The sequence below is a fragment of the Vigna unguiculata genome, chromosome 2, assembly GCF_037176805.1.
Source record: "Vigna unguiculata cultivar grain cowpea cultivar isolate G323 ecotype 2 chromosome 2, ASM3717680v1, whole genome shotgun sequence".
Taxonomy (NCBI): Eukaryota; Viridiplantae; Streptophyta; class Magnoliopsida; order Fabales; family Fabaceae; genus Vigna; species Vigna unguiculata.
In genome coordinates, this window is record NC_140793.1 from 6,140,386 (window position 1) to 6,155,169 (window position 14,784).

Sequence of the window (14,784 nt, forward strand, 5' to 3'; positions counted from 1 at the left end):
GGGTTGGGTTGAAATTTTTTTATAAATTTCAATATGAGTTGATTTTTTACCCGGGTCACCTAGAACCCTGCTCACCCGGGTTGAACCCGTGGTAGACCGAGTTGGCTTATCAACTTGCAAATAAAGGGTCATATAAGTATTTTGTGTTAAGTTGGACTTTGTTTTTGGGTCATGTTAGATTTCTTTTTAGCTAACACATAGATAATTTGTATTTTTTTTATTTTGGTCTGTATTTGGATTGTATTAAAGTTTATTTAGATTTTAATTATAATTATAATCTAGTTTTGACTCAAACAAAAAATAAAAAAATTGTATTTTTTTTAATTAAGTGAGCTTGTGAGCCAACTCGTTTAACCCACCAACCCACAGTGGGCCAGGTCGGGTTGGATTGTTTTTTGGCTCGCTAATGAGTGAGCCGGGTTACGTTAGCTCACTAAGTGATCAATCTGTGGTCAGTCGAGCTAGATAGGGCTGGGTTACTCGTTTTGACAGCTCTTACAAATACCAAGTAAATGTCTCGATTTGAAAAAATATATTTGGCAAATCTCATGGACATAGTCTAGGTGCAAACGACCAGTCCAATAGAACAGACCTCGAATTAAATGAAACATAAAGAGATCAATTACTATTTCTTTGGAGAGGGTCCTGATACAAGCAAATTGATTACCATTCCCACGCAGAGGGTGTTGTCAATGTAAATGGAACAAAATGAAATTAGTGACAATTCATATAAAGAGGGTCGTATGTAAAGAAACCATATTTTTTTAAAGAATTTGAGTTTGGTATATAGGTCATTTCATATGAATGAAGAGGATCATTAACCTAAAGAACCAACTAAACCTTTTTTTTTCATTTTCTGAAGGAATGATTCGATAATTATTGGTATGATCGAAGAGAGTTTCAATATGAAAGGTAGAAATTATTTTTTTCTTTTCCTTTTTGAATTTGATGAATAATATGTACATTATGCATGATTGTGTCAACACATAAATGAATGGATAAAAATTTGTTTTCTATTTTCTTCTACCAACACAATATGTAGAAACCTTTTTGTTTGAATTAGGTGTCAAAACCCCAAGATGAATGCATGATAAAGAATTTGTTCTTTTATTTTTCTTGCTACTCAAGGAATAAAAAGCTTAGTCTTTAACATTAAAATAATTTTCAAAATCATATAATTTATGATCTACATATATCTCAAATATCAATAGATACCCAATATTTTACATACTTGAATATACTAAATTATTAAATTTAATTAAATATACCAAATAATATTTTAATAAATTAAAAATTAAATCAATAAATTAATTATAAAGTATGAACTAAATTTATTTTTTTATATATTTTATTAAACATCATCTTTAATTTTATATCTCTAAAAATAAAATCGATTCTTATTTATGATATATATATATATATATATATATTATACAGTTGATTTGTTTTTGTTTTAAAAAGATTATAAAATTTGTTTGCTAGCGTTATTAGGATATATTATTACATAATCATTATTAAGTTATATTAATGCAAAGATATATAATTATAAATTTTGTTTGATTAAATATTAAACTTTTTATTATATAAAATCAAACAGTTTAAAAACATTTAAATATAAAATTGTTTGTTTAATATATGAGGATTTTATTATGAAAGTTCGGTTACTAAACAAAAATTATAAGCGCTCTTATTTGGCGCTATTAGAAATTTTTATTTGGCGCTATTAGAAAATTGACAGTTAGTTTTATTAAAATTTGGAATATTAATGTAATATCAGATTTTTAGTCATAATTTTTAACACTTTTCAATTATTTGTCTATTTATTATGATATAGAAGGAATGTGACAATTAAATATTAACATAATTTCTAATGATAATTATAAAAAATAATTAATAATTATAAAAATAATTCATAATTATCCTAAAATATTTGAATTAATAACATAATTTTAAAATATTGTCACAAATATAATAGTAATTAGAGTATTAAGAGTGACAATTAATTGATATTGTTATTATATATAAAATATATATTAGTGACTACTAATTTATCGTATATGTGTGATAGTATATTTTAGTCACTATTACATCAAATTACTATAGTGACAATTATTTTTACCACAATATAGTTTAATTTTAGTGATAGTGTATTTTTGTCACTATTATAAAAAATTATTAGTGATAATTATTTTTGTCACAATATACTTTAATTTTAGTGATATATAAAAATATTGTCACAAGTACAATAGTGACAAAGTTATTAGTGACATCTTAATTGTTGTCACAAGATGATATTAGTGACATATTTATAATTTTTAGTGATGAATATTAGTATCACTATAGATACTTTTTCTTGTAGTGGTTATGTTTGTTTATTAATCAAGAAATACGTGTTAAATCCATGTATGATATATATTGTAAGTTATAGATTCAATCACTTTAAGGAGAGTGATGTACCAAACTCCAAATATGATTTATTTCATTAATAATGTGTTTGCAAATAACAAACATCATGGATAATGGTTACTTAAAATGATACAAGACAATTGATCACAAATGATACATTTTTTGTCTTGTGGGTGGAGTTCATTGATATTTCTATTCCACTTAGTCATCAAGGTTGTCGAGTCCTAATTCGTGAACAACGATGTTGCATTGGGAATCAATTGTTTGTGTCATGAACCCAAGGGGATTGACAAAGCGTGCCCTAGAGGCAGCACCCATGTTGTTGGTGAGGATGATCCTATCGGACTTGTTTGGCATTACCTCTTTGCATTCTCCCTCATTTGGTGAGTCTGCAACCACCACACAAATGTCTTCCTGATGATCACCACGGACAGGGATGCGGTACAAGCCATTTGCATCAGTTGTGCTATTCTTCATATAAGTCATTGTGTTATTCTTTCCATTGATGCATTCTAGAGTCACATTCACACCTACCAAAACATGTTCAAACATTTTTTTATGCTTCGTCAATGGCTTATGATAGGGACTTAAACTTCATGATAAATTGTAACATGTATAACTGTAAATGCATGTGGGTGTTGCATGATTAGGGAAAGTTACCTGATAAAGGGAAGCTGAGTCTAGACTCAAATTCAAAGTGGCAAGGATCACAATAAATCTTTCCTTCAACATAGAATTTTTCAGATATTTTGCGAGCTGATGCAGAGGAGAAGCACAAAACTGAGACAAAGAGGACAACAACAACAAATGACCTTGCCATGGTGATTATTGGATTTTTAATTTTATGGGTTATTGATGTTGTTCCCCTTGTGATTAGAGCATAAGGGTGCTATGGAATCCTTTTATAAGACAATGAATGAGATTTTGTTTTGTCTTTGTGTGGTCACTATGTCCATCCACCTTATTTGGACGATAAAAAACTATTTCAAAAAGAAATTTCCTTGATATTTGCTAACTAATTCAACCTTAAGTTAGGTGTCTTTATCTCATAATTTAAGTAAACCACTAAAAAATTTCATAGACATTATTTTAAAATTATGTGTTTACATTAATATTCAAAACAAATATTAACAAAGACTTATATAAATGAATCTTGTGTACAATTTGTTCATATTTGTAGGTAAAGAAGTTTGAAGTATAATATAACATAACATTATATGATTGAATCAATTGATTGTAATAGATTATAAATAATATCAATAGATATTTACACACCAAACTTACCCAAAGACATTCACATCATTAATATGATTTTTATGATTTTTATATTTTTTTCTTATGCATGTACCTTAATTTTTTCTTATGAGGACACAATCATAGACAAAATAATTAAATAAGAATGAGATATCAATGAGATTTTTATAAATGATAAATAATATCATTATATATTTATGTTGGCACAAAAGGATTTGTTGCATAAAAACTTGATGAAGGTTGAAGATTTGATCAAGCTTGAAGTGTAGTTTGAATTGGCTGGTATGAAAGGACTTGAAGCTTGACGATGGATCTGACTTAGGATAGAAGTTTTATGCCTATCTTTACAAGTTTTTAATATGTTAAAAAAGTGATTTAACAAGTTAAATAACTTGTGTTTATAGTTCTGTGAACAACATATTCTATCGGCTAAAATAATAATAAATCAGTTGATTTCACTTAAAATAAGTGAAACCAACCAATTGAGAAGTATTTTTAATCAGTCAGTTTACAAGATATAAAGCCTATTATTCTACAAGATTGAGCAGCTAAGCGTTTGCGTGAAAATCATTTTGGAAATCAGAAGATCTCATTCTCTCTAAAGAAGTCACTGTTATTACTATTCGAAATTAATTTCAGAGGTGTTGAAGCCGTAATAACTCTTGGTTGGTGCATTGAAGAAAGTGTCTTGGTTGGCTAGGGAGAGCCAATCTTGAGGTTTGATCTTTCTTGTGCATTTGTGGTGTCCCTGGTGTGAGTTCAGGTCTGCAAGAGGGTTTCTTGTTGTGTAGTTTGTCTTTTTTGTGTGATTCAAGAAACTTGATGTGTGGGGTGTTTTTTTTTAGAGTTGATTTTGAAAGGATATTGCAAATCTCTTTAATTATTGGAAAGTCAAGCTCAGGTTGTCTTGACTGACAGGATGTAGCTCCATTGGAGTGAACCAGTATATATATTTTTTGGTTTATCTTTTCTACATTGCATTCCCTTTAGTTTAAAACTATTAAGAAATTCAAGTTGTGTGATCTTTCATAAGAATATTTATATGATTGCATAATAAATTGATAAAACATTGCATCTGATATTAATTGTAATTGATCTTGGCAGATAAATTTATCATATTTGAAATCTAAGTGTTAAGTGGTTTTTTTGTATAATCACTGTTAGAATTTTAATTAGTTACTCCTATTTTCAATCAATTCAAATGTGTGATTCAAAAGTGATATGTAGCCAAATTCATTGGTCAATCAAATTTAAGAAAAAGGTTTTTACAAGTTTAAAACTGAGCATGATTTTTTAAAAGACCAATTCAACTCCCCTCCCCCTCCCCTATCACTCGTATCTAATACTAAGTTTTTTATAAATATTTGACATATTTATCAATCTAGTTAATTTTGTATAAATATTATTTATGTAACCTTATATACAACAAGGTAACCTTATTCTATATAATTGAGTTCCTATAACCTTATCTATAAATAATCGAAGTGATACTTGTTGGCGTAAAGTTATTATAGCCTAATTTTTCCTAAACTTAAGAATGACACTTATCTCTAATTTTTGAACAAATCATATACATAGTTTTGAACTTTAATCTAATCAAATGTACAATATTTGATTCTATAGAAGATGAGGCAATATTATTTTTCTGTGACTTAGTTGATAAAAGAAAATATATTAGTTGAACTAGATTGAAAGAAATTTTTTAATCAAATATGTCACCAAAGAAAAGTAGGTACACAAGAATTGAGTGAAGTGTATGGAGAAATAGTACAATTATGATCTATGTGTTAGACATACAAAGTTTATTTTCAATATAATATACTCTTGATAGTTTAGTTTTAACTATCTCATATAAGTTTGATTAAAAATGTTCATCTCATATGTTTTAGTTATAACATAAATGTAGGTTTAAAATGACTTTCTTAGTCAAGAAGGGAGAGTTGAATTGGTAGAGTGCTTAAAATATGCTCAATTAAAACTTGTAAAAACCCTTACTATTTGAATTCAGTTAACCAACAAATAAGATGTTTATTGCTACAGACCACACATGTTCAAATAGCATAATTAACAGATAGAAATGTAAAATCAATAGACTTATATTCTAAGAAATTCTGCAGAAAAATGCAAATCACCAAACTCACTCAAATAACATGCTTTATCATACAAGATTGGTTCCAATTGATATACCTTTATCTGTTTTAGCATTAACCTTGCCATGTTGTTCTTTGTCATTATTCAAAATGAAGCATTTTAAGCAAACCCTTTTAAGTGAGAGAAAACAGACCTTCTACCTTTGAAAAGCTCGTAAGGAGTTTTCTTTAAAATAGGTCTAATCAACACATGATTTAACATATAACTAGTTGTGTTGACTGCATCAGCCCAAAAATATTTTGGTAATAAATTTTCATTTAACATGGTTCGATAAAGTTCTTCAAGTGATCTATTCTATCTTTCAACTACTCCATTTTGTTGTGGAGTTCTAGGAGTAGAAAAGTGATGTTTAACACCATGTTTTTCACAAAAAATGTTCAAACTTTTCATTTTAAAACTCTCCTCCATGATCAGTTCTTATAGAAACAACTTTAAAACTCATTTCATTTTCTAAAACCTTGGCAAACCTTTTAAAAGCATGAAATGTGTCTGTACCACACCTAACCAAACTCAATCAAATAAGTAAACAATGCATCAAGGCAACCAAGTATTCAACCTAGGCCGAGTCAGTCTAACTTATACCGGACCTGGTCAATTTAACCATATAAATGATAACCCTCACGAACATGCCAGAGACAACCCAAGTACACGACCTGGGCCGCCATGGTCTCGAACTTAACTGAACAAAGGCTAAAGTAACAACAAAGTGGCCAACACGGATAGTACGCGACCAAGGACGACATCTGACAAGCCAAGAAGTAAACAGATCAGACCGCTCTCGAAGACTTAGTAAAATGGAAACCCCCGCGTTCGATGGGCCTTAAGGGCCTGGGTTAGGGCCCAGGCCCACTCATAGCCCAGGCTAGGGCCCAAGCCAAGGCCCGGCCCATTGGATAACCAGACATCATTAATCTTCTATAAATACGCATGGACCCCACGAGTTAAAGGTACACATTCATTAATCATAGATTTGACTTTCTGAGAGCTTTGACTTACTTGAGCTTTGGAGACTCTTCTGCAGGTAACCCCTCCTGGGTTCAAGCTGACATGTATCAACTGGGGAGAGACCAACTGAGGAGATAGCGGACTACATGGTAAGGTGACACTTGTGCCTAACTTATCTTATTTGTTCTCTGTAGGAACAATTGGCGCCCACTGTGGGGCACGAGACGAACACCTTTAGTACCCATTTTTTCTCTGAAGGTGGTTTCCACCCGTAGCAAATCTGGAGTGAACAAGCAAGCAGATGCTGGTCCCTCTGGACCTCCTGGCATCACCCCTGATCTGGCCGCCATCCTAGACGGTCAAGCAAAGATGCAACAAGAACTCGCAGATTTGAAGAAACGCAGCGTTGACGAAATGGAGGCACTGAGGCAAGAGAACTCTTGCCTAAGGAGAAGGATCGAAGCTGATCCCAATCTGAAGGGAAAAGCCAAAGAAACCTCTGAAGCTGCGAAGTCTCCGGCCTTCCAGCCCACAGAGGAAGAAAGCGAGTACAACCCCACCCCTCACACCTTCACCACCACTCAACAAACACCCATCCCCGCCACCCATCCCCCTCACTTCCCATCTACCCAACCAGGGCTCACCGCACCCCCAACCCCCGCCGCTACCCTCCCTACCACCCAGATCCCCTACAACATACCCTCCACCTTCCCCGCTATGATCAACCATCCCACCCACCTCACCTGCTCCCTTCCCACCAGCCCAAGCGCCATCACCCCTTCACTGACTTTATCGCCAACACCCCTCTTCCAGCCCAGTGGGAACCTTTCACCTTGGATCGCTATACTGGCGAAACCGACCTTGACGAACACCTTAAAGTCTACATCGCCCATGTCGCCCTATATACATCCCAAGACGCCGTCAAGGGCCCTACCCTAGAATGGTTCACAACCCTTCCACCTTACTCCATCGACAGTTTCGATGTCCTCTCCCACATGTTCTCTACCCATTTCGCTGGCAGCCGCCCACACCAAACTACCACCATATCCCTCCTAGGCATCCGACAAGAACAAAATGAACTACTCAGAGCGTTCATAGATCGCTTCAGCAAGGCAGCCCTTCGTACACCACACCTAAATCAGGAAATGATCCTCCAGTGCATGGCCCTTACCTTACAACCCAGCCCCTTCGCCAACAACGTCTATCTCCACCCACCTGCCTCCATGCACGAACTCAAGTTACGTGCAGTTGACTATGTTCGCATGGAGGAAATGCAAACCCTCCACACCAAATTTTGCAACGACTATGCAGCCACCACTGCCAACCCCACCCCACAGCCTAACCCACGTCCTGATACCCGCCCACGCGAACCTCGCCAACCTCGCTTCACCAGATACGCCCCTTTTACCGTAGTCCGCTCCCGCATCCTCGACGAAGCCCTACAAGCCGATCTAATCCCTCCACCACGCAAGACAACCACACCTCCCAATGTCGATATGACCAAATATTGCCGCTATCACCGCAACCATGGCCACACTACAAAAGAATGCAAAGACTCCAGGATAAAATAGAAGAACTGGTCCGTGCTGGCCACTTTCGCCGCTTCATCTGAAGAGACGACCACTCCTCCTCCTCTCGAACCCGCCACCCCCCGATCCGACCACAGACGTCCTCCACATGACGCTCGTCATGACAGACACCGCACCCAACCCACCAGGCAAGAACCGGAGCTGACATCACCCTTGCCAACCCTTCCCTACGTGGCACCATTAACACCATCTCTAGTGGCTTCACAAGCGGAGGATCCACTTCTTCTGCCAGAAAAAGACACATCTACCATATACAATCCATCAACCACATCACCCATTCCCACCACAGACGTCGTATGTCTCCTATCGTCTTCACAGATGATGACTTTCATGGCCTCGACCACCAACAAGATGACCCCATGATCATCACTGTTGAAATCGAAAATTACGCTGTCAAGCAAGTCCTAGTTGATCAGGGCAGCTCTGTTGATATCCTCTACTGGGCCACCTACCAAAAACTTCAACATCCTGACACCGCCATGGTCCCATATGACGAGCCAATATATGGCTTTTCTGGCGAACAGGTATCCACCCGGGGCTACATTGACCTCCACACCATCTTTCGGGAGGGAACCCAAACTAAAACCATCCCAATCCGCTTCCTTATCGTCGACGCGCCAACATCCTACAACATCCTCTTGGGCCGTCCTTCACTCAATACCCTTGGCGCCGTCGTTTCCACCCCTCACTTGGCCATGAAGTTCCCTGCCCCGTCCGACGACATCCTTACCATCCACTGCGACCAATGCTTGGCACGTGAATGCTACATGGCCAGCTTGCGACCACAACTCCCAATCCAACAAACCAACCATATCGAACGACCCCCTGGCTCCAACATAGCCCTATCCGGCGAAGACCTTGACCCCAGAATAGGCCGGGATGTTCGCCTCGAACCAGTTGAGGACACCTCTCCTCTATAACTTCCCAATGGTCACTCTATTAACCTAGGCACCGGTTTAAACTCTGACGAGCGTGCCACCATCACACCTATCCTTATCAACAACACCGATCTTTTCGCCTGGTCGGTCGTCGACCTCCCTGGAGTGGACCCCTAGGTGGCATCCCACAAACTATCCATATATAAAGAAGCCCGCTATGTATCCCAGAAAAAACGCAAGCTTGGCGAAGAACGTCGACAAGCAGCCAAGGTTGAAGCCGACAAGCTACTGAGCGCAGGATTTATAGAAGAAGCTCAGTACACCACTTGGCTTTCTAACATTGTCTTGGTGAAAAAAGCCAATGGCAAATGGCGGATGTGCGTAGAATACACAGACTTGAACAAGGCTTGCCCTCGTGACGCTTACCCCTTACCCAACATTGATCGACTTGTGGACGGCGCGGCAGGGAACAAGTTGCTTAGTTTTTTGGATGCATATTCAGGATATAACCAAATCCCTATGGCCGCATCAGATATGCACAAAACCGCCTTCATCACGGGCGATGCCAACTACCTCTATAGGGTCATGCCCTTTGGCCTCAAAAACGCCGGAGCAACTTACCAACGGCTAATGGACAAGGTGTTCAGCCACCTAATGGGACACTGTGTCGAAGTATACGTCGACGATATGGTTGTCAAGTCCCCAAGTCATCACCAACACGCTGAAGACCTGTCAGTAGTTTTCTCCGCACTACGCCAATACAACCTCCGGCTCAACCCCGATAAATGTGTATTCGACGTTGACCGGGGTAAATTCCTTAGTTTTATGTTAACCCAACGCGGCATAGAGGCTAACCTTGAAAAATGAAAGGCTATCATCGAAATGCGCAGCCCCACTACTATTAAGGAGGTCCAACGTCTCATTAGCCGTCTCACAGCCATTTCCCGTTTCCTGCTCAAACTAGCTGAACAAACCCAACCCATAATCCAACTCCTAAAGAAATCTACCCGGTTCACGTGGACTGATGATTGTGAACAAATATTCCAAAAACTAAAAACAACCCTAACCTCCCCACCTATCCTCCACAAGCCGGACACCCATCAACGCCTGCTTGTATACATCACAACCACCGATTATATCGTCAGCACCGCGCTTGTCCAAGAAATAGAAGGCACACAACATCCTGTGTATTTCGTGAGCAGAATGTTGCAAGATCCTGAAACCAGATACCAAATGGTGGAAAAGCTGGCCCTATCTTTGGTCCACGCGCCGCCTACGCCCATTTTTCCAAAACCACACCATAACTGTTAAGACAGACTACCCAATCCAAAAAATATTACAAAAACCAGATCTAGCCGGACGTATGTCATCATGGGCCGTGGAACTATCAGAATTCAACATCCGCTATGAACCCTACGGCCCCATCAAAGCCCAGTGTCTCTTAGACTTCGTCAACGACCTACAACAAACACCTATAGAGGACCAGTGGACGCTTCATATAGATGGTTCCTCAAATCTAAGGGGTGCCGGCGCTGGCATCGTCTTAGAAGGCCCCAACGACATCCTCATTGAAAATCCCCTTCACTTTGCTTTCAAAACGTCAAATAACCAAGCCGAATACGAAGCCATCCTCGCCGGCCTTTCCCTAGCTCGCGAGGTAGGCGTCAAGAGATTAACGTGCAAAACCGACTCCAAACTTACTATAGGTCATCTAAATGACGAGTTCCAGATCAAAGACCCCATCCTTCTACAGTATTACGATCTGGTCCGTGCAGTCATTCAATCCGCCTTCGAACAAGTCCGCGTCGAACACATCCCAAGAACCGACAACGTTAGGGCCGATATCCTTTCCAAATTGGCCAGCACCAAGCTAAAAAACCGTCACCGATCCTTACTACAGCAAACACTATCCACACCTTCCATCACACACACTTGTCAAAATTTAACCCACACCCCAGCTAACAACGTCACCCCCTCCCAAAGGCAAAACTGGACCACCCCCTACATCCAATACCTCAAAACCGGCAACCCCCTAGACGCGGACAAAACTTGGCTGGCTAAGGCCGCCAGGTACACCATGATAGGTGATGACCTCTACAAACGCGGATATGGTCAACCCCTCCTTAAATGTGTCACGATAGAGCAAGCCCAATATATTATCAAAGAGCTACACGAAGGTATTTGTGGTTATCATTCCGGTGCACGCACCATGGCTACTAGAATTCTTAGTGCCGGATACTTCTGGCCGACCATAGAAGCAGACTGCCAGGATCTTGTCAGGAAATGCAGACCATGTCAGAAACATGACAACCTTATTCACCAGAAACAAGAACAACTACACCACATACTGTCCCCATGGCCATTCGCTAAGTGGGGAATGGACATTCTCGGTCCCTTTTCACCCGACAAGGGGCAAGTAAAATTCCTAATTGTAGCCGTCGATTATTTCACTAAATGGATAGAAGCCAAGCCGCTAACTACCATCATGGCCCAGCAAGTTCAACAATTTGTGTGGAAGGACATTATATGCAGATATGGTGTGCCACATACCATCATCACAGACAATGGCCGACAATTTATTAACAAGGAGTTAGCCAAATTCTACACTGGCCTAGGCATCAAGCACATCACAAGCTCTGTAGAACACCCCACAAACCAATGGACAAGTAGAGGTGGCGAATAAAGTTATCCTCGTAGAGCTACGCAAGAGATTGGATACCGCCAAGGGCCGATGGCCCGAAGAATTAACAGAAGTACTATGGGCCTACAGATGCACCCCTCAATCGTCAACAAACGAATCCCCATTCAGTCTAGTCTACGGCGCCGATGCCATGATACCAGTAGAAATTGGCGAGCCATCCCTACGCTGAGAATTGTACGACCCGAACCACAATCACCAAAACATGGCCTTGCATCTCGACCTTCTACCCGAACTTAGAGAAAAAGCCCAGATACGCAACTTAGCTGCCAAACGACGAGCTGCCAGGAAATATAATGCAAATCTCTGTCCACGATCGTTCGTCATCGGGGACCTAGTATGGAGAATGGCCAGCAGTGCTAGAAAGAAGGATGACAAGTTCTCCGCCAATTGGGACGGCCCATACCGCATACGCGAAGATGCAGGAGGAGGAGCTTATCGCCTAGAACACTTATCTGGGGAAGAGATTCCCAACACCTGGAATGTATCCCACCTCAAGTTCTACTTCAGCTGAATGTACATTGTAATCGAACCGATACTTGCAACCCCGGGTGTACTCTTTTTCCTCACCTGGTCTTTTTTCCCTAAGGAGGGTTTTGGCCAGGGAGGTTTTAACGAGGCACCCCTATTCAATAAATAAAAAGAAGGGTTCCCAACCATACGACTTTCTCATGTGTTTTCTTTCACATTCATTTAAGTTCCCCACCCTTACCCCAAGTAAGCGGCCTGGGTCGAACACCCCTATCTTATGATTAATTCGTTTAAGTTCCCCACCCTTACCCCAAGTAAGAGGCCTGGGTCGAACACCCCTATCTTATGATTAATTCGTTTAAGTTCCCCACTAGAGATGGCAAATAAACCCGTGCCCGTGGGTATCACCCGAACCCGTCCCCGTTTTGACGGGGAATCCCCGCTTTGACTGGGTATGGGTATGGGTATGGGTAATACCCGAAATTTTCAACTGGGGATGGGGATGGGGATGGGAATATATATATATATACCCGCCCAAATACCCGTCCCCGCTTAAATTACTAAACTATTTATAATTTATTAAATAATCTAAAAAATATATATAAATAAATAATATATTGGCACATAAAATATAATATAATATAATATAATATAATATAATATAATATAGTATATATACATATAAATAAAATATACTTTTATATATATATATATATATATATATATATATATATATTTACACATATACATGAAATATAATATAATATAATATACATATAATATATATACATAATAATATAATATAATATATATAATATATACGTATAAAACAAATTAATCATTTAACTAGTGAGATCTTTTACAAACAAATTTATAACATTACAAATTTATAAAAATTTAAAAGAAATATATATATATATATATATATATATATATATATATATATATATATATATATATATATAAGCATAAAATATCTACGCATATACATATAATATATATACATAATAATATAATATATATTATTATATTTATATTATTATATAATATAATATAATATATACTTAAAATAAATATATATCTATAAATATATATATATATATATATATATATATATATATATATATATAAACATAAGATATCCACACATATAATATATATACATAGTAATAATAATATAATATATAATATAATATAATATAATATATATATATATATATAACATATTTCTCATTCTCTTTGTTTTTTGTTATATAACATATTGGCAATTGCTTCAGTTTTAGATCCAAGGTACAAGATGGACATGTTAGAATATTATTTTTATAAATTGTATGGTAATGATTTTGATTTGAAACTTAGTAGGATTCGTCAAATGTGCTATGATTTGGTTTTGGAATATCAATCAAAAAAGAATGAAACTTCTTCTTATAGAGCTACATCATTGGAGTTGGGAAAGGATGTTGATAATGATGCGAATGAATTTTTAGAGTTTATGGAAAAAAAGAAAAAATCTAGAACTACAGTTATGAAAACAGAGTTGGATTATTACTTGGAAGAAGATAATTTGCCGGTTACACAAGAATTTGATATCCTATCATGGTGGAAAACAAATGGGTTAAAGTTTCCAACCCTTCAAGCAATTGCAAGGGATGTTTTAGCTATTCCAATAACAACTGTAGCTTCTGAATCTGCTTTTAGTACTGGTGGTCAGATATTAACTTCTCACCGTAGTCGACTTCATCATATTACTATAGAGGCTTTGATGTGTACAAGAAGTTGGATATGGAACTCAAACCATCTAGGTAAGTTACTCAAATTTATTAATATTTTTTGTTAGTATTTTTTGTGAATTCTCATCTAATATTCTACATTTGGTGTTTGTAGGTGTTAAAAAATTAAAAGGAAAAGATGTTCTCATGAGTGAAAATGAATCTGATGAAGAAGGTACATTATATTCTAGTAATTAAAATTTTCAATTTCAATTATTATATCATATCTAATTTTTCATTTTTTTTCTATGTGTAGGTGGATCGAATGCAAATGAAACCACTGATCATTTGTAAAATTAATAAATATTTTGGTTATTATAAAATTTTAGTAATGTGTAATTTTTTAGCTTTTATATAATTATTTGAATTTTATTTAGTTGTTATTTGATACTTTAATTTGAGATTTATACTATTATAATATTTTTCTTAATATTTGACATCATGAAAATCAAAAAGAGTATGTTATTTTAATATTGAATATTTTGATAGTATCATGATTCCGTTGGTGTGATTTTTAAATTTTTTTTATAAAAAATATTTAATTGATATATGGAACAATAAAAAAATGGGTATGGGTATGGGTATAAGAAAATACCCGTTACCCGGTGGGGATGGGGATGGGT

The 14,784-nt window shown here is 36.9% G+C and overlaps 1 protein-coding gene across 1 annotated transcript; it reads right to left on the bottom strand.

Annotated features, from left to right (window-relative positions):
• Positions 1-2,438: 2,438 nt before the first annotated feature.
• LOC114174729 (olee1-like protein) lies at positions 2,439-3,289 on the bottom strand. The gene is made up of 2 exons (XM_028059574.2): positions 3,067-3,289; positions 2,439-2,936 (listed from the first exon to the last, which is right to left on the bottom strand). The coding sequence occupies exons 1-2, from the start codon at positions 3,224-3,226 to the stop codon at positions 2,608-2,610; spliced, it is 489 nt and encodes a 162-aa protein (XP_027915375.1). The 5' UTR covers positions 3,227-3,289; the 3' UTR covers positions 2,439-2,607.
• Positions 3,290-14,784: the final 11,495 nt, after the last annotated feature.